Source organism: Columba livia, chromosome 1 (genome assembly GCF_036013475.1).
Source record: "Columba livia isolate bColLiv1 breed racing homer chromosome 1, bColLiv1.pat.W.v2, whole genome shotgun sequence".
Classification (NCBI taxonomy): Eukaryota; Metazoa; Chordata; class Aves; order Columbiformes; family Columbidae; genus Columba; species Columba livia.
In genome coordinates, this window is record NC_088602.1 from 146,066,273 (window position 1) to 146,088,740 (window position 22,468).

The 22,468-nt window shown below is 48.8% G+C and overlaps 1 protein-coding gene across 2 annotated transcripts in view; it reads right to left on the reverse strand.

Annotated features, from left to right (window-relative positions):
- LOC102097804 (sodium- and chloride-dependent betaine transporter) overlaps positions 1–18,187 on the reverse strand; it is a 64,754-nt gene extending 46,567 nt beyond the window's left edge. For both annotated transcript variants that reach the window (XM_065035504.1, XM_005500315.3), the window contains exons 1-6: positions 18,052–18,187; positions 8,545–8,741; positions 4,810–4,944; positions 3,578–3,718; positions 1,899–1,986; positions 190–322 (exon numbers count right to left, since the gene is read on the reverse strand). In XM_065035504.1, coding sequence (XP_064891576.1) covers positions 190–322; positions 1,899–1,986; positions 3,578–3,718; positions 4,810–4,944; positions 8,545–8,737 — 690 coding nt within the window. In that variant the 5' untranslated portion in view covers positions 8,738–8,741; positions 18,052–18,187. The remainder of the gene's footprint in view (positions 1–189; positions 323–1,898; positions 1,987–3,577; positions 3,719–4,809; positions 4,945–8,544; positions 8,742–18,051) is intronic.
- Between the last annotated feature and the right edge of the window lie 4,281 nt (positions 18,188–22,468).

Consider the following 22,468-nt stretch of genomic DNA (forward strand, 5'->3'; position numbering starts at 1 on the left):
TCTTTTTTCTTCCTCTTACAGGTCAAACACAACTGGTGTAAATCAGTATGGCCCCACCAGGTTTTAGGTTTGACTTTGGTGCTGTGTGTCTCCTGCCTCGACTTCATGAAGAGGGAAAAGAGATGAGGAAAGAAATGTTAGAAGGGTACAAGGAGGCTTATGGACCAGGAGGACAATCTCCATTCCTACTTTGCCTGTGGACTTGACCCCTTTCCAGATGCAGAAGTAGCAGACGATCCATGCCAGCAGGAGACACAGAGCCAGCTCCCAGCGCACAGTGCCCAGTTCGTGAATACCATCCGTGAGTCCCAGGACTCGCTTCCTGCCAGTGTCGAGGGACAAGGAGAGAAGTATTAACACCCCAAGCCCCACATATCCATACAGACCTTCCCCGTGTTACCCCATCCCAAGACTTAACTGACTATTCACAACACATCTGCCAAGGGCTCCCAGCCATGCGAATTACCCCAGCTCTGCCTAGGGTTCCCATCTCTGTCTGTCCTGCTGATGCTTCTTCGACATGCCCTGTAGCCGGCCCAAGCCCTCACTGCCATACCCATCAGACCCATGCAATACAAAATCACCACCTGCCCCACATTGCTCCTCCACTCTGGTAGCTGCCCAGCAGACACTACCCAACCCAAAAAAGGCCACCACTGCCATCGTTGTCACCCCATGGCCACCATTCTTCCTCTGGCCTCCTCATATAATATGGACACCCTATATATAAGCAAAAATGGCCTTTATGACTCCCATGCCCTTCCTTAAGCCTCATTCCTCGAAGATTCACCATCATGAAGGTGGGCCACACAAGAGCTCAGCACTGCAACTTGTGCAGTCCCCAGAAGCCCAACCCCACACTTTTGATTCCTCTTTGTACCCTTCTTTGAAGCAGTCCCCTCAGGGTGCCCTTGCAACTTCTGCAGAATACCTGAGCAATAATTTCAGAGGAGTGACAGCTCTCACTAAACAGTATGTGCAAAGAATAGGGCAGGAAAGGCTGTCCAGCACTGTGCAGACTCTTTCTGCACCCATGGGCGCATATCATCTTCTATGTGGCCTGTGGTGGCTGCAAGGGATAAAGGACACTCAACCTTCTTAGGGGCACTTTAGGAGCTATAAATGGAAAAAAAAAATAAATAACGTTGAAGCTGAGCCCCTGGCATCCCTCTTCTTTATGAGACCTTCCTCAGGTGAATGTGGACATGTAGTGTGGCCCTGGAAGATATTTCAGCCTGTCCAGGCTGCAGTGATGACCCTCTCTGGGACGCTGTCTGGTCTGCTGCAAGACCCTTCCCTCAGAGGTGTTCTATTGGCTCTAGCCCCATGATCAAAGCTCCTCAAGCCTCCCACTGGCATCTCACACATGCACCTCAGAACCCTGTTCTCCAGGGATGAGCCTGTGCAGCCTGATGAACTGCTTGCCTTAAGCACCAAGCGAGACATAGTCAGAAGAAGGGAAAAGAAAGTTTTGCCCTTTCTGTTTCACTGTAGAGGACTGCTCAATCTGCCTTGACCTCCCATGCTTGCCTGCCAACAGTAGCCTGCAACACCCGACACAAGTACCCCTTGCTTGCAGCAAGTCCTCATCTTCTTTTGATGACTCTTTCTGTGGCCACACTCACCCAGGAACCTCAGTGACAGAAAGGGGACATGCCTGTGCCCAGCACCCCTTGACAGGCACCCTGCCAGCAGCCTCTGGGGTGTACCTAGTCCTCATGCCCCTGGGCTCTGTGCCCATCTCTTCGGCAGCTTGGTGCATTGTGCTCCCCATGTTCGGGTCTGACGTGGCACCTCACTTGGTCCTACAGGGATGCACAGCCCTCTGCCTGGATACTCCTACAGCTGCAGCCTTTGGATCAGAGAGGAGCCTGAACAGAGGGAAAGCAGTTACATACTCCCAAAACTCAAGCACTGGGGAGGTGGCGTTCGCAGGTATGGTCCTGTTGTCCAAGATGGAGCTATTCAGAATGTCCACACAGAGATCTACCAAAAGAAAAGGAAGCTTATGAGCCAGAGAAATTCTTCAAGGCCTCTCCATGAGGGATGTTCCTTCCCCTCTCTACCCTAAACCTCACTCTGGCAGCACACAGACCCTTCACCCCCTGCTACAGAGCATCTCATTAAACTCTTGCATCTCATTAAGTATCTTATTAGACTCTGGGTCTCCCTAGCTACATATCCCAATCCAGCAGTAGCCAGAGGGCTTTGGGAGGGGGAGAGTGGAGGGAGAGAGCAATTCCCCGCCAAATGGAAACCAGATGGCTGCAAAATATGGATTCTTGACGGACAGCCACTATGAGTAGTCAAGGTAGAAAATCCCATTCTCCTCCCACATTACACACCATCCCTGTCCATACATGTACATATATGTTCACACATGCCATAGGTGCCTCCATGTTCCACTCTGCAGTCCCTGACCCTGTCATATAGCATGAAATTGCTAAAAACAGAGGAGATGCTGTGCATCCAAGAAACACAGCTCATCTTGCATTTAGCAAGTAAAAGACAACCCAGTGGAAAAATGAGGAATCCCAGCTTTGGCTGGGAAACTTCTGCCTGTTCAGAGAATGAACATATGTGACTTGCCTCACAAACAAACCCATGCTGGGGGAGCTGAAGGAATCAGATCCATTCTTTAAAAGCCTGGTTACCTCTGCTGGGGTGAAGGGGCAGATGAAGCTGTGAGTGAATGGCCTATAGGGTGGAGATTTTTAGCATATCATAGAAATGAATCATCTGTCCCAAGAGAAAAAGGGAGGGGAGTGAGCTGCTGCCAGAGGTCTTTGCAGCCTGGCTTTCCACTGAAAGCAAAACAACCTGTTCAACATGGTAAAAAAGGCCTGTCAAGGACATCAGATCCATGAGGATTATTTCACATCTACCCCATCTTCCCAGGCAAAGACCAAGTGCCTTGAATGAAACCAAAGCCAGGTGTCCTCTGCTGGGCACAGTTATGTGAGTTGCAGGCATGAGATGAGACCCCTGGCCAGTGTAATGGTTTGTATGAATGCAATTAAACCAGAAAAACGGTGCCTTTAGAGTTTTGTGTTGCTGGTTCCTACACTGGGAGACATGTACTGGCAAAATCCTCCATTGCAGGCTTGGCCTGATTTAGCCAAAAGCTGAGTGGGCAAAGGAAACTGTTCAGTATGTGGCAGCAACTGTCTCAGTAACTCCTAAGGACCAGGGTAGAGTATGGGAACTGCAAGATAATTTGTTGTAATAGAGCTAAGTAAAAGCTCCTGCCACATGAGGAGGCCTCTAGATTGTCTTGAAAACTCTTTCAACCCACCTACCATTCCCACTTGCCAGAAAATGCAGATTTTTCGGTGAAACCTCAACACCCAAAACATCTCTATGTGGAAACAGTTTTACTGTCCCCTGCTGCTAGGCCATACCGCTCACCCTTCCTGGTATTTGCCCATGGTGAATAAACACAGTTGTCTTTGCAGGAGTCCCTAGCCACTTTGCAGCTCATGAGAGCTTTTTGTCTGAATAAAAAATATTTCCTACAAAACCCAAATAATTTCTGGCAATTGGGAAGGAGTTAGGAGCCAACCAAGGGAAGGTGTACCTGAGTTCCAAGGGTTATTGCAGCTGGCCCATGGTAACACTGCAGTGAAGGAACTGAACAGGTAGAAGAGTGCCCAGGACAAGATGATGATGTAGTAGATATTCAAATAGCCTTCGATAACTTGTGAGGCATATCCAATTCCTGTGAAGGAAAGCAAAGGAAGTGAGAATGGGAATGTCAACCAACTCCCAACATGTTGGGCTTAACCTCAGAGACAAAGACCATGCCATGGTAACACCAACCACAGGTCTCAGTGGAGAATAGGGCAAGACTTACCTCAAGGAAAGAGAAAGGATTTTGTGACTGTGCATGCAGACAGGAAACATTGTTGGTATCTCTAGACAGGCATGTGGTGGAAAAGAGAGAGAAAACCTTCCTCTCCTGCAGAAAAGCCAGCTCTAGCCTAGAAAGAAATGCCACTGCTGTCCTCCTCCAGGGCCCATGCTAGAGAGCAGGGGTCTCCAACACAGGAGGTTCTGGGCTCCCCAGGAAGTTTCAAATAGCATGCCTGTGCTTGAGCAAACTAACCAGGCCTTTAATCTGCCTGAGCACAGGTTTCCCTGTCTGCAAAACAGGGATTAATAAACTCTCCTCTGCACAGGAGAACTGCGAACATTAGACTCATTAACCTATTAATGCCATTGAACATTGTTCCCCAGGGCCCCAGTAGTCCAGGTTCTTATAGCTGTGCTATAACCACTGCCCCAGCCCATCTCCAGACTGTCAGACCAGTGCATGCAGTGTGGTTCCCCCAGTTTGCAGGACACCAGCCTGCAAACACTCCCACAGCAGCCCTGGGCACAGCGATGGGCAGGGAAAGCATCACAAGCCAGCCAGTCTTTCCCATCCTCTTCTCCCTTCAGTATTTGTCCTGGGCTACATGCAGAGATTAGTGCAGCGACACTTCCATCCTCCTCTTCCTGCTGCTTGCTGGCCATCCTGCTTCTCCTCTCTCCTGGGCTCTGAGCATCTCAAAGCAGAGATCATGGCTTTGCTGGACCTGCACAGCCCCCAGCCAGCACCACACGCCCCCAGTCACCTACAGGGGGTCAGGACACTGCCTCTGCACACACAGCAGTCACCAGGAGAGATAGCGAAGCTGGGAGAGAGTAGATGGGAGGGACAATAAAGGAGAAAGAAAAGAAAACAAAACGAAACAGAATAACATTTCCAAAAAATGAGTCACTGACTGTCAGAAAGCACTGCCAGCGATTCCCCATGACTTGACTCACCTTCAAAGATGGGACAGATCTTCCTCCAGGCAGTGACCCCTCCTTGGCTGGTGTACTGCCCCAGTGCTGTCTCCAGGAAGAACAGGGGGATCCCACAGGTGAAGAGGAAGATGAGATAAGGGATGAGGAAGGCTCCTGCACAGAAGGGCAAGATGCTGCCTCAGGAACTTCTTTAAAACCTTGTCCCTATCAGCTCTTGCCAGGTACCTGAGGCCACAACTGGACTTAGCTAAATAAATACAAATATTTCTCTGAATTAATTGTGCAACATCTGCTGAAAAAAAAAACCAAAAAAAACCACACAAGGTCTCCAATGTCATCATTTTGTCTAAAAAAATAAAAGTGTGGTCTGCCTTGTGCTACTGCAGTACTTCTGAGCTTGATCTTGGCCAAAACCTAGAGGTGAGGAGTAGCAGGGTGAGGTGAAAAAAATAAGACAGCACTGGAGAAGTTCTCCCTGCTTCACTCTCCTGACCTCATTTGAGCTTTCAGCAGGAGTCAGGCAAAGCAAAAGGAGTCCTTGTTTCACATAACCACATTTGTTCTGCCTATCTCAGGAGTCACAGCAAAACTCCCACTTGCCCAGAGGATACAAACCTGGAGGCTGGTGGCATTTCTCAGTAAGTAATAAATTTGCCAGGATATAAATTTTCTTGAGATATATTTCACGTCAAATTTGAAAAGCAATTTGCACAAAAAGAATGGAACTAGGGGAAGAGCAAGAGTATCTTTCCCGCATTTTCAAAATGAAAAAGTTCAACTTCTCTCTTCAAATTCAATTTTTTGTTAAAATATAGAGAAATATCTTAAGAGAAATCAGCCTGAAATAGTGCTCAGATTAACCCTTGATGAAATGGAAGAGGAAGGGGAGAGAAAGCAGGTTTTTTTCCCACAAACACTGACCAACAAAAACAATGCATTGGGAAAGACAAACAAACAAACCAGTGATTACACCCTGTTCAGCTTTTTCCCCTTCTTTTCAGTTCTGCTGCCAAACCAATACACCCAATATTTTTGTTATTCTGCTCAAAACTGCTCCTGAGACCTCTGCTTCACTGCTGACCTCCCTTCTATCGCCTCACAGTCTTTCTCCCCATCATTACTGTAGGTTTTCACACTTCCACTCCCCTCCAAAGAGCCCAAGGTGACTGCCTTCCCCTTTGGAAAAACTGTCAAGGTCCTGTCATTCCATATAGTAACCTCTGGCCGTGAGCACCTCCCACTGCCAGGGCCTGGAGAGCATCTCAGCTGCTTGCAACCAAGACGAGGGCCCCTTTCTCAGCTGAGCTGGACCTTGTCCCCCAGGACCTCTCCTCCCCTACCAGCACAGGCATTTGTGATGAAATTCCTTCCCAGGACAACTAGCAGCTGGGAACACTTCCCCTTGTTTTCAAGCCAACAATTTTACAATAACAAGCAAGATCCAAATTTCCCCTAAACACAGCTGTGCTGTAGCTGCGGGGAACCTGGGGCCAAAGGGCAGAAGGCTGGTTCACAGCATAGGTCCAGGTTTGCAGAGCGAGGGATGGGAACTGAATGTCCTAAACTAGAGGCAGCTGCTGCTTTCAGATTTGCAAGACATCAATCTGTATGTCCAACCTGCAAGACAGCTTTATTATCCTGCACACAGATAAGCTTTTCAGGAGGTCCCAGACCCTCTCCTCTGATATTCCTTATCTCAGAGGTTGGTCCATTTTGGTCTCTGAGTAATGAGGGTTTTCTTACCCCTCTATTGTCTTGCCTCTCTTAACTTTCCCAGAGCAGTTACAAGCTGAAACTCCAGTTGTGATCTCATTTCCAGTTTGCTGCTCCACTGGAGGAGACTCAGCCCTGAGAAAGACCTCCAGAAACAGACCAAGAACAGGTTCAGGATGCTGAGCAATTAGATCAAATTTGGAAGTGCAACCATAGGTAAATTTACACTTGGTTGCTTTACAGCAAGTTAACACAGTAGTTCTTATGGCATCTATCTTTACAGCTTTATAACCATCTCAGTACATCCAAAGGTGGAGAAAGGTGACAGGATAGAAATCTCCAGATTTGAGTAACCGGACATGGCATTTATAGGTGGAAAAAGTTTTTTTTTTTCAATTTAAAAGATTTTTCCAATAGTGTGAATATATCTGAATGTCATGGGAAAAACAGTGCCTTGTCCCTTGCCCTCTGGTTCCCCAGATCACTAGAGAGAGAAATGTGCCTCCTACAGTAGTAGCATACTTCCTGCAAAGGCAGTGTGTGAGCTATGAGGGAAGGACTCTGCCATCCTAATCTTTCCCAAGCCTAGCCTTGTTGGACTCTGAATCACAGCCTTAGATATTCCAGAATAGTTTAATTTAAAAAAAAATAATAATAATAAAAAAAAAAAGCTATTCAATCAATACATAAAAAGAACAAAAGTAGCCTTTTCACTTAAACTAATTAGCATACAAATTGCAAGGATTACTGAACCGAATACCACAGGCATAAATGATGCAAAGATATCATCTGAGCTCGGGAAGGAATTTTCCATGCAAAACCCATGACTTCTCTCTCAAAGCATCACTGCAGAATAGGGTGTTCAGTCAGAAGCACCACTAGTGTTCACTAACCCTTGTGGGTCTGACTTGCTTTTTGTGCCTTCAGTGCCTACCATCAAAACCACAGAGAAGGAGACTGGAAGATTTGCTAAAAGCCATCCCAGGTTCAAGAAAAACTCAATTCCATTTTCTTTAACCATTCTCTTATCCAACATCCATTTGGTTCAGAGGAGACATTGTAGTGACTCCTGTTTGATTTGGATAAATTCCAGTAACAGCACAGGGGACATGAATTTGGTAGTCCTGGGTTGAACTGCAGCTGAATCATTGACCCATTGGTGAAAGCCCACAGCACGTTGGGTAAGAAAGGCTTTCATGGCATGGCCTGCAGAAAAAGGATGTTTAAAATGGGGGGAAACAAGCAAGTCCCAAAACATTCCTTCAATTTATCTCTATAGAACAAGAGAGAAGTTATGCTGTATTTGACATGTAATTTATTATTCCTCCTTTTCTTTTATAAAGTTAGATTTTGATTCACCAAGAAAAGTTAGTGACAGTCAATTATTCCCTTCCTCTTTCCCAGTTTAATTTTATTGTTATGAGAAAGTTTGTCTTTTAACCATGTAATGATCTTATTGCAGTGTTATTGGAAGAAGCAGTCACACAAGTAACAAAGGCAAGGGCAACAGACTTGTTCTGGGGACGGATTTCTCTAGTAATGGGCTGGCTACTGGGAGAAGTGTTACTGGGGAAGAGATAGCAATGTCCTTCTACAGGTACCAGGCCTTGGATACCAACATCATCAAAGCCTTTCCTTCTCTGTAACAAGCACCTGAGAGAGGTAGAAGGGGTCACACGGAGGGTGGAAAAAGGGAATTATGTAGAAGGAAGTTGCTTGTGGCTTTCTGGCCACTCACAGCTTTCTGATGGTTTTGGAAGACCACCTCTCCAAACACCCAAGAGCCTTAAAGAGTTACTGAAGTTCAATTCAGCAGCCAAACTCGGGAGTGCTGCTTTGAGAAACAGTACCCACTGGGGAGGCAGATTCGCACCACACTGCTATTCTTCCTAGTTTTGAGAAGTCAGGGGCTGAATTGCTGGAGGAGAAAATAAGGGAGTATATGTGGGAGCACCTGAGGTGTAGGAGAAATGGATCCAGGCATGTGTGTATCTGTCATGCCTACAGACGTCGGACAACTTATGCATGCTGTGAACTTACCACCACCGTTCTTGTAGCAGAGGTATGGGAACCTCCACACGTTACCCAGACCGATAATCTCCCCAGCCACCGAGAGCACAAACTCCATTTTGCTGCTCCACTGGCCTCTCTCTTCCATCTCCTCCTCTTTTATCTCTTTGGGAGCTGCCATGGCCCCATTGGACTCTCCTTCCTTAGCCGCAGCTCTTGTCATGGCTCTGTGGGACAGAGGAGAAAGAGAGCAATGGGACATAGGGATCTGCTATGGGACATGCTGGTGGGAAGAGTGGGGAGGAGCACAGTCACCACAAGAGATGTATTCCTAGTATCACCATGAGGTTCCCCTCTTCCCCTGGGAAATGGCTTATTTAGCATCAGCACGAAGCATTTTCCCCAAGTCATGTCTGTGGGGCAGAAAGGCTGTGCTGAAGGGACAGAGGTAGGTCACTGGCCAGGTGGGATGGGCCCACCTGCATCACCACTTCACTTAACTCATCCCTGAATTCACCTTTCCTACACCACAGTCCACTTCATCCTTCACAGATCACCAGCCTTGGTTTACCTTCATCTGCCCCTCTGCACCCTGCCTAGATGCTCTGCATCTCCTTTGTTTCTGGAAACCACCTCCTTTGTTTCTGGAAACACGGCCAGAACTTCAGAAACAGCAGTGCAGAGGAAGAGACAAGGAGCTGGAGCAAGACACGGGAGCAGGAGGAGTTTTTCTTCCCTGTGTGCTTTATACAGCAACTGTCTGCTTCTGGAGTGGTTTCAGAGGGCAGGATAGAAATGTTACGGACTAATAGCCTGAACAAGAACAGATGACCAACCATTTTACTTCAAGGCATTGCCAGGAGTGCTGTCTGGGACCCCCTGGACACCATGTTACACTACCATACAACCTGCCACCCAAGGAAAGTGCACACATGCCGATTTGGCCTTGGATCCCTTGAATAGCAAACAGGCTCCACCTTCATGCCCAACCTTGCAAAGAATGCAGAGCAAGGAAACGAAGCCCTTCAGATGAGCAAAAGGACCTCATACTTGTGAGGTGTTTCAAGTCTGAGCAAGAGACTACTGAGATTAGACAAGCTCTGTTATCGCAGTGAAAATGTTAGTTGGAAAAAGCCCAGCCATGGAAACACAGAGCGAAGTCACTGTTGGAGGAGGCACATTAAATGTGACTGAGCCTGTAGGGTGGTACAAGGAAGACATTCTCTGGTCTATACTACATCCTGAATTATGTTTAGCATCATCTTAATTAAGCAAAGTCAGTGGCTTCTTGTTACAAGATACAATTTTTTATCATACACAAAGTCCTTTAATTGACTGGTAAATTTGAATCTAGCCAAAATTCATACAGACCAGACTGAATCATCTTGTTGACAACATTCTTGTATTGTTTACAGGCATTTGATTATGAAAAGAAAGTAAGGTGTGAAGTGAGAAACCCCCCTTTGGCTTAGCTAAAAAACATTATCCTCAAAAGATTACTCCAATGAGTTAGCTGAGGTAGGTACACACATGAGTCCAGCCAGAAAGCACAGTCCTAACACAAGCAGAGTGGCTGATGAACTATGCTGGAGAAGTCCTAACTGTAGCTACACCTCACTGGTGGCACTACTGAGCAGAAGTTGGCCTTTGAAGAGGTGATTGGTATCAGCAAGGGATACACATTCCTATGGTGGGATTAGTAAACTACACTGGAAACAAGCCTGTCCAAAACAGCAGCTTCTCTGCAAAAGACTTCCATTCTGACCAGCTGCAAGTGCTAAGAAATCAGGGCTTTGTCCCTTCACATTAATTTACAGATTTGGTTTGCTGGTGGTTTGAGAGGTTTCTATCATTCCCTCTGTGCCTCCTGAGGGGACATCTCCATCTCCAGGGAGCAACAGGGGCAGCAGTTTGCCTCATCCACACTACTTAACTCTTCCTCTGACCCCAGAGCTGCTCTGGACCACATCAGCTTGCTCTCTCCCAGGCAAAGTCCAAGGATGGCTCTGGAGGTGGTTCAGTCCGGTGATCTCTCCCAGTCAGCAGAATGAGCAAGACCTCACCACTCTTGATGCCCTCTACCTGATAGGACAACCAAATCTATCCATAAACTTTTTGCACCAGGATGGTGCACCAGGAGCAGGATGTCAAACCATTCCCTCCCTCCTTCTGCCTAGTCCCTCTCCAGTCATGTCCCTCTGGGCTGGCGTCAGGGTACGAGACTTCTCATGGGGAGTAGGAACTACCAGGGAATCTGAGCTTACTGGGAATAAGAGGAAACATGGTTCTACCATCAAACTGGACCAGTAGCCTAGAAACACCATGGCACCTGTTTTGATGTGGTTTTCAATGAGATAAAGGAGAAGCAGGAGCAGGAACTGGTTTGCCATGCTTGCACTTACTCTATACAAGATATCATCGTTACCATTGTGTCTCATTTGATTCTGTCAGTTGCCCAGTGCAAATGAAATTATTTCCTAAATGCTAACCTTCTGGATATATCAGGCCCCAAGGCAAAGAAAGATGCCTGAATATGAAAAAACAACTTTACTGAATGTTCATAGCAAAGCAAGCAGTTTTTGGCACAAGGCATGTTTCCTCCCTCTGTCATTCAAGTGAAGAATGGAAACCAGATCTCCCAGTGTAATACACCAATTACTCTCTAAATTCCCAAGGCAACAACATGCTTTGTTCCTCCATCTGCCTTTGCACTGAAGGGCTCATCCTATTCCCTTTGAAATCAGCAGTGGATTTCCACTGACTCTGGATGCAGAATGGCTGAATCCCGTGCAATGCATTAACACTGCCTCTAGTAACAGGGACTGCAGCAAGACCAGGGAAGCATAAACCGCAGAGGAGGGCAGTCAGGGGTCAGCAAAAACCATTCTCCAGGCTATATAGCTGCCTCTTCAAAAACATCGGAGAAAGATTCTGGTCCCCTATTAAATTTGAGAGGTTTTTTTAGATTTATTTCCAATAGGCGCTTACACATGGGCAGTACTGCTGTGGGCACAAGCAGTTTCAGTGTCAAATGCAGATGCACCAGGGCACTGAGGAAACAACCTCCCATTTTTCCTCAGCCCTTGCCCTCTGTGGTTCATAAGCCAGAAAGTACCTATTTACTGGTATGGCTTGTGTTGCCTCAAACCCACTGAGTACCACAGCACCTGTCAATCTACACTTGAGTGTGAAGCTGGATCAGTCTTCTAACAGGCTCAAAAAAACCTCTGGTGCAACCTAGAAATCACAGCAGGCACCCTAAGTGCTGGCTGGTGCAGAGCTGGCAGCTCTGCAGCTCACCAACAGCTCATCAGCACAGAGGTCCTCCCAGTCCAAACTTCGCCCCCTTCGCTTAATTTGCCCACTGGATTGGATCGGGAGGTGGAAACATCAGGTCCTCCCACCAGTCTTTTCTCATTTTCCGAAGTCCAGGCAAGCCCCTTTCCCCACTGCCTGCCTGCGGCAAGGCCTGCCAGCTGGCTAATCAGTTCATTCAGATGCTGCAGCACAGCCTCCTCATCTCTGAGAGGAGCAGAGCTCCGCACACTGTCAAATGCAAGAGAAAAAAATAACACATACTTAATGAAACGTGTTTGATCTGCCACAGTCCTTGGCACGTTCCAATTTGCTGCAGTCCAGGGCACATTATCAAGTACAATGATACTTAAGTCTGGGCTTATTGAGGATGTCACAAGAAGGTGACAGGAGAGGACTTAGCTAATTCTTTGCTTTTAGTCTCTTAATGCAAGGTGGATCCAAGCACCAACCTATTCGTACTAACATTTGTGTTTTACCTGGTTTTGTGTCAGGCCTGTTTTACATGGGGCCGGGGTAATGCCACAATCCTGGAGTCAGCTCCTCTCACCTGATCCCAGGAAGGGAACACCCTCAGCACCAGCCTACAGCCTCAGCCCTCTCACCAAACCCACCTCAGGGGTACCTGGATCAGGGCTTTGACTCTGCAGCTGTTCTCTGACTCTCTGACAGGCCAACATGAAGGACAGAAGCTGGGACACTGCAGTGGGGAACAGGGCTGGGACAAACACAGACCAGCAGGGGAGATGCAGTGCTTGGTGCCTCATTTTCCTGTTTTTGAAAGGGGGAACACACCCTGGTTATGGAATCAAACCTTTTCAGCTGGGAAGAGCTGGTATATTAAACCAGTTCTCAAAGTTTTGGCCCTTCGTGATACGAGCTTCAGCTTCTCCCTTCTCAGACAAAGTGATACACGGCATTACACGTCCCTGCTCCTTCTCTCTCTGCTTTGCCTGCTGTTTCTATGAGAAAGCCTATTCACACAACTCCTGGCTCTTTTCCTGAACATCTAATCCTACTGTGCCCCTGCCCTATACATTCTCAGGCCAGATGGGGACTCAAATACCTTCTTGTTTCCAGCTAGGAACAATTTGGCTCTCCCACAGCAGCCGCAGCCACCCGCTGTGTTACATCCTCCCCGACAGGCAGAAACTATTTCTTCTCCCTTTGGATGCCGCTCTCCTTAATCCATGAGTTTGGAGAGAAGACTTTACCCCTCGTTGCCTGCCTGCACTTTTTCTGCTGTTCCTTCACTGAAGTGTGGAGAAAAATCCTCTGACTCCTTCATTCTCAGCCACTGCTTTTACCTCTGCTGTAAAGTTCTTCCCACTGCTAAGATGCCACCTGACACAGTCCACGGTCTGCCCCTTCTCCTGGACTCACTCAGGCACCACCACCACCTTCCCTCCTCAGCTCCCTGAGACCTCGCCAGTTTCTTTCAGAGGTTCTCTGCTGTATTTCCAGCCCTCAGGGGCTTTGAGGAAATGCATTTTTCCAGGGCTGAAGTACCCTTTGCAGACATGACTCCCAGCCTGTCATCTTCCCATGGAGAATAGGTGGCTTCCCCTGTGCCAGATGCAACAGGCAACCCTGTATGAAATCTTTAGCTTGGTGCTGGGTCTGCTGCATGAAAGCAGCCACATTTTTCCCCACAAGGTTTATTGGTGAGAAAAATCAGAATACACCTGAATTCCCCCAGGCACTGAAAAGAGAACAGGCAGCATACAGGCAGCAATAAACACAGACCACACCAACAAGTTCCCTCCTTCAATATTTGAATGAGGTAGCACAGCGTCCGCTCAGTCACAAATTTGGGGCTGTGTTTGTCCCACACCTACCACCATGAGATGCTTCAAGTATGGCCACAAAAGGCAGGTATGGCCACAAAAGGCAAGGATAAGCCCAGGACACCTCTGAAGTGCTGTGAACACTCACCAGTTGGGTCCGACGTGCCGAATGCATGATGCAGAGATACAGGAGAACAGCATTGTTTGCTTCATTTAGGTACAAACTGTTACTAAAGGAGGGAGGCAGGAATCAGAAAAATAGGAGAGCTGAAGTGTCCTTTGAAAGCAAAACATGGTGGTATCCTCAGTCCCTAGAGCAGGGCAAAAAGGGCTTATTCAGTGCTGCTCAGGTGAGACAAGGAACAACAGAGAGACGAGAAAGAAGCCGCCTGGGGTTTTGGCACCAGAGGAAGAAGCTGTTAGAGATTCTCCTAAAGCTTTTCCTCCCACAAACGTATTGCCTGTTCCTGACTGCCATCACACAGCAGGTCCTACTGCTGGGCAGTCAACATCCTCTGTTTTATCTCTTCTCCTGCTTCATCTTAAGGCAAATGAGAGAAGGACAATCTCAAGAGCAAAAAGTGAAAGAGAGCAAACATGGATGTTATTAAAGGAGACAATACTGCTAGTGAGAGGAAGCACCATTTAAAGCACTTTTGGACACTCTTAGGTGCTGCCTGCTTTGCAGGGGGCAGAATCAGAGGTGAGGCTGCAGACAGCTGCACTGCATTTATATTTCTTGGTTTAATTTTGAAACAAGCAGCAACCAAGGATGTAAACTGCCATTTAAGGTAGGGAGGGAGGACTCAGAAAGCAAGCAGGTTGGGCTGGGTTACAAAAGAAGGAGCAGGAGGACACAGAAAATTATCTGGTCGCATGATATGAGCCAGCAATTGGTCAGCGGCTGAAATCCTGCGTTGCATTTTGATGGCAGGAGGCGGGGGTGGCTGTGGGAGCAGAGGCAGAAAATCAGGGCTCAGTGAGGAACTGCAATGCCAAAGTAAAGCTTAAGGAACAAACCCAGTTAGATTGGTGTGTGGGTGCTGCTATTGGAATAAGTCATATATGAAAAATGGACAGGAAAATATCAGCAGCAGAAGTCCTTTCCAGCGATCTATGAGCAGCTACATGAGCGGGGACGGCTGCTTCAACCACAGCTGCTTCCAAACACAAATGCTGCTGGAGAACAGCTCACTCCAGCTGCAAAGAGGAGAAAGGCAAGGAAAGATGTAGCAAGAGAAAAAAGGAAAAACTCCAGGACAGCAGCTGAAATTAAAATGCATCTCCTTTCAAGCTGTTGAAAGCTAGCTGGCTTCTTTACACCTTCTAAATAACTTCCAGGTTCTGTGGGCTGCAGGGTATTCTTAAAGCATCTGTTCAGCAAGGTTCATGGGGCACAGGAGGTTGGTAAAAAGATCAGATCCTGCTTACGTTTTCTCCAACATGAAATAAAAGCAATGGTTCTGCATCAGTGAGTTTGCTGCTTACTGAGAGCAGCAAGAGTGAGATAGAAAGCAACTGTGAGTTTACTAATGACACATACATCTGTGATACAAGCTGCAAGGAATATAGAGCATCATCCTTCAGAACACATTCCCCCATCTCAGGAGGGGACCAAATGGCTGCTTCCAGGACAGGAGAGCCTCTCCAGTACCTAATGGTGGCTGGACTTTACTGAGGGCCAGTAGCAATTCCCTTGCTAAAAGCAGTATAGGTTGTTGTTCTCAGTGCCAGTTCAGTCTCTACTGGTATCTGTGGCTCAGCATCCCTGCTCTGGGCTACAGAGACACAGAGGTGGTTTCTTACTTCAGCCTAGAAAAAAAATCAAGCATAACTGATGAGGTCTGTAAATGGTGCATATATATGATCAGAAACCAGCCTCTGCCTTGGCATCAAACCAAATATGCTCAAGATCTTCTCTCAGACCATAGCTTGGTTGCATCTGCTACCACATCGCAAGAGGCCCAGTAGCATGCAACCATGGCAGGATCCATCTTTCTTGCAGAACACCACAGTGACAAGTCTCCCAGCCTGACCCTACTGGACCCCTGGCAGCCACCTGCCTGGTGGCCAGAGATGTCTGGCCGAAGCCCCACAGGCTGGCTCAGAAGAAGTTCTTGTGCACAGACAAAGTGTGGGGACAGCACGGCTCCCCTCGCTGGCTGGAGGGGTGGAGCAGGTGAACAGCACAGCAGGTGAAAGCCTCATTGCTCCAGCACCTGCCCTGCAAACAGCGGCAGCAAGGACATCACAGGGCAGCAACCTGTGGTGCAGCCTGGAGGTGGCCCACAGGGACAGGACAGAGTCCGCAGGAGGGGACACAGTGGCTGCAGGGCCACCACCCCACCAGGGCAGCAAATTCATGGAGCCAGGCATGCCACCAGGCAGTCTCAGGCACATTAGGTGAAGGGAGGGAGGTGGTCAGCCCACAGTGCTGCTGACCCAGGTCAGCCTGAGGATGGAGGATGAGGGGCTGAGGAAGAGTGGGAAGCAAAGCAACTACCCTCCTTTTGAGTCTGTACCAAAGCATTGCTGGTTTGGCTGGGTGGGTGGTGTCAAGTGCATCTGCCACAAGCTGCATGTGGGCCCACATAAAAATCTTAACCCCTGCAAAGCCTAAAATATGAACCTTGCAATCACTTCCTTGGGGATTCTGCTTTGGGGCAGGAGAGCAGAGGAGCCAGCACCACTGGGAGCCAACATCTCCAAAAGTCTCAAATTCGGAGGCAGAAGAGCAGCACAGGAGATTTGGCATCACGCTGTTCTAGGCACTTCTAGCTAAATGCCCCCAGGCAGGCTCACCCTGTGTAACCTCCCAAAAGCACAGCCTAGGGACAGCCACTGTCAGAGTGGTAAGAGATGGGGAGCACAAGAGAAAAGTACTCAAGCAACACTCTTCTGAATGGCAGGTCAGGCTGTGGCATGACATGTTACCTTACACCTCCCAGCGCAGAGGACAAGGGGAGCCATCAGCTTCTCTAGCAGAGCAGAGTGCCTTGGCACAGATGGGTGTGCAGCCACCACAAAGCAGCAGGGCCATGCCACTGTGGGGTCCCTGCTGCCATCATCCCCACAGCCCACACCCAGCTCCCTTTTTGGCCCTGCACAGGGACCCCAAACCCCACATCCCACTCAGGAGCTGGCTCAGGATCAACCTGGCTGGCCCCGGGGAGGCTCAGCCACCTCCAGCTGGTGCACAGGACAAGGCACACTGCACAGGCAGAGGCAGGTGTGGATGATGACTCCAACCCCTTCCTGAAACTTTAACCCCTTCCTGGCAGTACCAGCTGCAATGCACACACAGTCTTCTTTACCTGGCATAAAAGGGACTGTGTCCTACCTGCACCCTCTGAGAGGAGAGGTATCTGCTCTCCAACTTGAGGCACCAAAACTTTCCTAGAGCCCTGCCTGGGTGCAGGGGCAGGTGGAGATAGGGTGCAGGACTCGTTAACCTGTCCTCTGAAAGGACCACATCTGCAGCTGTCAATTCAGCAAAGCTGAGATGTTGCAGAACTGCAAAGGTCAGGTCCAAGGTTCAGCCCCTCATATCAGCGGCTGTCAAAGAGGAAAAACTGGGGCAATACCATTTCCAATGGCATTGGATGAAAGCCCTGATTAGCAGTGGTTACTTTCAAAGCACTATTGATTTAAGGAGACATGGATCAGGTGTTATGAAATCCCCATGTGTTCTGCCTGGATTTGTTCACAAATATGCCTGCAATTCCCCAGAGTTTAGCACATGCAAAAACTGTGCTGTCTCCTTCCTCACCGCTATGTGGGAACAAACTTGATGAAGCCTCTGAGGCAAGAGAAACAAGAACCACACTCCCAGGCACATCTTTTAGAGCTGCAGCCCCCCAGTCAATGCACCAGGGCCAGCACCTCTGCAGGGCAGCACGGGAAGAGAGGGAGTCACTGCCTCATGTTTGCAGGAGCCAAAATGCCTACAGCCTACCTCACTCTTAGCACCTTTCCTCCTGTACCTATTATCACCTAGCCACTGCTGTCCTTCATTCCTGTCCCTGTCTGGCCCCCTCTCACCTCTCTTCTCAATCTTTCTGCTGTCTGAGTCTTTTCCTTTCTCTCTCTCTGCTGCTGCAACCTTCAGTACCAATTGCCCATCCTTCAGCCATCCCTTTGCTCTGCAGCTTCCTGGCAGGCCTCCAGCAACATTGCTGCCTGTCCCTTCTTACAGGAACCATTGCAAGAAAAATCTCTTCCCTGGGCTGATCCAAACTGATCATTTGCTCCCCATCCTCCAGCTCTTATTTTTCCCTGACACTGGCAATCTTTTCCCCTAGCAGAATCGCTGGCCCACTCCCCACAGTAGGGCAGGCAGCTGGCACATGGCAGAGGGAGGACGGGAGACACCGGCACTCCTGGCATGACAAGCACATCCAGACAGATCTTCTCAACAAGCAAACAGCCAGCTCACCTGAACCCAGCGCTGGTCTCACCCAGGCAACCCTGTCCCGTCCCACCAGAGTCCAGGCAGTGAATCCACTAAGTGCCAAAGAGATACAGTAAGAGTTAAGGCAAAGACTCCTTTCTCTCCTCCTCCTGTCCCTCCCCTTCCATCAGCCCTCCCCACCAAATTATCACCCAGATCTCATGTGGGTGGTGGGATAGTAGGAAAGGAGGTGTGGTGGGGCGGGAGAACTTTCTCCCCAGCTCCCTTACAACATACACCTCTCCAAGACCTTGTACTGTGGCCCTGACAGGAAAACAAGAAAAGAAAGCGGCCATGGTCAAGCAAGGTAAAGGCTCAAAGTTTGCAAGGATCAACCAGAGCAGTCAGTGCAGCAATTCCAGGTCCTCTTGACCTCAGCAGGAGGAAGGTATCCCCTTGCAGACCCCGTAGTGTGTCCCAGGCTGGCTGCCACATGTCCCTGCTGCTCTGGGTTCCAGCACTTTAATGGGATAGTGGCATCCCTTAAAATCATTCTGCAGCTGTACAGATCAAACCAACTCCAGGAGCCACTACACTAAACCTGGTTCAGCAGCCAAGCTCAAGGCTCACCAACACCACCAGGCAGATGAAGCAAAAGGTAGAGAGTGGGTGGAAGGGGGACCTTTGTCCTGGGATCGCACAAACCCCTCCATGTCTGTGCAAACATGCTGCAAGTTCAAACACAACTCATAGGAGAGAGCTCTGTCAGCAGGGCGAGATACTGCCGGAGTCTTTATTTTTATAGTGTTTGTGTGCTTGCTAGAACTGAACAATCCCTCTGTGCCTTTCCTTTGGCAGCTTTCTTTGCATCCACCTCAGCCGTGATGCACTTTTCTAGGGCTTCTCAGGATCAACACCAGCAGCAGGCATTCCAGTTATGCCATTTTTCTCAAGATAATTCAGCTTAGTTTTTTTTTAATGTTATGTTTAATTCTATTACTGTTTTGTCTTTTGCTTTGTCTCTTAATGTGCCTGCTGAATTCCTATTGACCTTTTCATTTATCCATGTGGTCAAATCACAGCAGCACACGGGCTGGAAGGTAGGACACATCCAACACGTGCTCTGATCTGCCCACCTGTGTCAGGGCTCACCAGATAAACATCCCCTGACCCCTTTAGTGGGAAACCTGGGAGCTGACAAAGGCCCTCACCACTGCAGAAGGCATAGTGGTAGGTTTACTTGCCTGCAGGCTGTGTAGAGGGTCTTTTGTAATGTCATCTCAAAAAAAATCCCTCCACGGGTGCCAGCAGCCAGTGAATCAGATCACATTAGAGGGTGCCAGATTGCCCTGGGGACAAGCGATGCCAGAGACGTGCGTAAAGGGAGTCACCCTCCTGCCTGGCAGGATCCTCAGGGCAAACCACAGAAGGCAGGAGGGGAAAATGTCTCCTTCTGCTTTGGGGGTGTTCATTTACTACCTCAGCTAACACTGGGGGCAGCCGGTCTGTGCCCACACTGCTGGGCAGTGCAGAGAGGAATCAGAACAGATTGGGCAGCTGCTAGGGGATGTCCCCAGGGACGGGGAGCTCTGAGTCAACCTAGCCCCATCCCAGGGTCCCAACAGGGCCACGAGGGCAGAGGGACGGGGTGGCAGCTGGATCAGGCACTGCCTCTTCATAGGCAGTCAAATACAATGTGCAGTACCCTGTTTCCAGAATTAAACTTTGCAAGCGTGTTATTTTTCAAAGCCCTGGCTTTCACCTACCATTTATGTTGGTTGATTGGATTGGTCCTACACCCAAAGAAATTCAGGCTGGTTCTTCCCTTGCACAGGCTGGGGTCAGTGTCAGAAGGACTGGGCTCCATCTTCTGCCTTTTGGGGCTGTATCTGGAGTCTTGGAAGACCGTGAGGTCTGCCTCTGTCCCTACTGATGAAGGACAGTGCCACTGCCTGTCCTTCCATAGAGGACTGGTGTGACCCAGCACAGCTTGGGAAAAGGTGCAATAGAGGTTATCCAGACATGAAAGGGGGATTTAGAGATAAGCCTAGGTAAGCAGAGCTGACCTAAAAACTTGATTTATCTACAATGAAGTGTTTCGCAGGAACGTCACAGGTTTTTTGCAAAGCTGTAGATGGGAAATGACCTGTGACATTCAGGTAAAACAAGAAAAAAGTCAATCTAAATGAAAAATTTATCCAGCAATGTGTGAAAATCATTCTCCAGAGGAAAAAAAGGCTGCTACTTTTGCTTTCCAGCCCAGAAGGTACCAGAAGTAACACTCAGGCTTCAGAGTTTCCCACCAGGCAAAAGTCACTGTGGGTTTAAATCCTGCTACATGCACAGGGCACATTTATCACATCGCAGCAGCCTCCACATGAGGGAATACACTAGTGCCCTGGCCCAGACCAAAAACCAGAAATGGCCTTCTGACCAGCTCAGCTGTGGAGGTATGGACTGTGCTCATCCCCAGTCCCAGGAGAAGGCAAAGGAAGGGGTGACACACTCCCTGACCACTAATTGCCACATTTGCTGGCAGAGACAGCCTTTGGGTAGGTACCCTGGGCTGTGTAGCTGCACATGTAGGACAGGGCTGCTAAAGGACACTGCAATCTGACTGAGGGCCTCCCTGCAGCACGGGTTCCTCCTGTGCCACTGCCAAGGGCAGAGGTAGCTTCACGCAGGGGCTAGCAGAGGGATTACACAGGTAAACACGAATTCACAGCAAGCCCAAGGAGAAGAGCCACAGCCAAGGCTGATGCAGGGGTTAGGCACCATCAGGAATCATAGAATGGTTTGGGTTGGAAGGGACCTTCAAAGCTCATCCAGTCCAACCCCCTGCCATGAGCAGGGACATCTTCAACTAGATCAGGCTGCTCAGAGCCCCGTCCAGCCCGGCCTTGAGTGTCTCCAGGGATGGGGCATCTACCACCTCTCTGGGCAACCTGGGGCAGTGTTTCACTACCTTCATTGTAAAAAATTTCTTCCTCATGCCCAGCCTGAATCTCCCTCCTTTTGTTTAAAACCATCACCCCTTGTCCCATCATAACAGGCCCTGCTAAAAAGTCTGTCCCCATCTTTCTTATAGGCCCCTTTTAAGTACTGAAAGAAAGACCACAATAAGGTCTCCCTGGAACCTTCTCTTCTCCAGGCTGAACAACCCCAACTCCCAGCCTGTCCTCACAGCAGAGCTGTTCCAGCCTTCTCATCATTTTTGTGGCTGTATGAGCCTGAAGAGAGTCTGGTAGGGGGATAAATGCCAACACCAGGAAGGGACTGCCATGTGCAGCTTGACACTGACAGAGTCCAGCCCTCTAGAGCCCTCCTCCCCATGGTGCATGCCAAGGCACTTTGCAAAGGGAGGGATGGTGACATCTAACTTTGTAGGCAAGAAAACCAAGGCAAGAGGAAGCCCCGTCGCTGTGCCTAAGGGGCAGGAGCCTTCTCACTGGTAGGTCCTGCACGCAGCCCTGAGCTGTAGTATACTCCCATGCCTTGGAGTCAATGCACTCACCACACAGAATCATAGAATCATATTGGTTGGAAGAGACTCTTAAGGTCATCAAGTCCAACCATAACCTAAATCTGGCACTAAACCATGTCCCTAAAGCCTCTTCTCTACATCTTATTAAACACCTCCAGGGATGGTGACTCCACCACTTCCCTGGGCAGCCTGTTCCAATGCCTGACAACCCTTTCCATGAAGGAATTTTCCATAATATCCAATCTAAGCCTCCCCTGGCACAACTTGAGGCCATTTCCTCTCATCCTATCACTTGTTACTTGGGAGAAGAGACCAGCACACTCTTCACTACAACCTTCTTTCAGGTAATTGTAGACAGGAACTTGCCTAACTGACTGAATGCTACGTTTGCAGAGGAGTTTCCCCTAGACATTGGTATAATTTATTGTTCTAGGCTTATGGCTAATTTCTGATTAAGCAAACCTGTGACTTCCTACACCACATCTAACCACAACTGAACATAACCAAAGTAACAAGCACTAACAAGGACCCACAGAATCATGATGTGCTCCAGTAGCCACTGCACCACTCCTGCACTGGCCTCCCAGAGAAGAAGAGGCCGTCAGGAACCTCTGCCTTTGGAAATAAGGGCAGGGTGAGACATCCCCTGTTTCACAGCATCCCCAGAGTGGGAGCGGATGAGGCAAGGGCAAATGGCTTAGGAGCACAGTGTCAGCAATAAAAGTGGTCAGGAGGGAGGACTAGCAATGCCAAGGAGATATCCGTTGTTGAACTGCCTGTCTAACCACAATTCTTGCTGTTGATCAGAGCCCATGGAGGACCACAGAAAAAAGGCAGACAGAAGACACATGGGTACGTGTCTTTTTGCTCCTGCTTCCCCTCCTTGCATCCTCAGGGCAGCTCAGCCTGTTGCTGTGGGATGTGTATTGTGACAGCAAACGCCTCCACTGCACAAGGTCGTAAAAGACATGGTCAGTC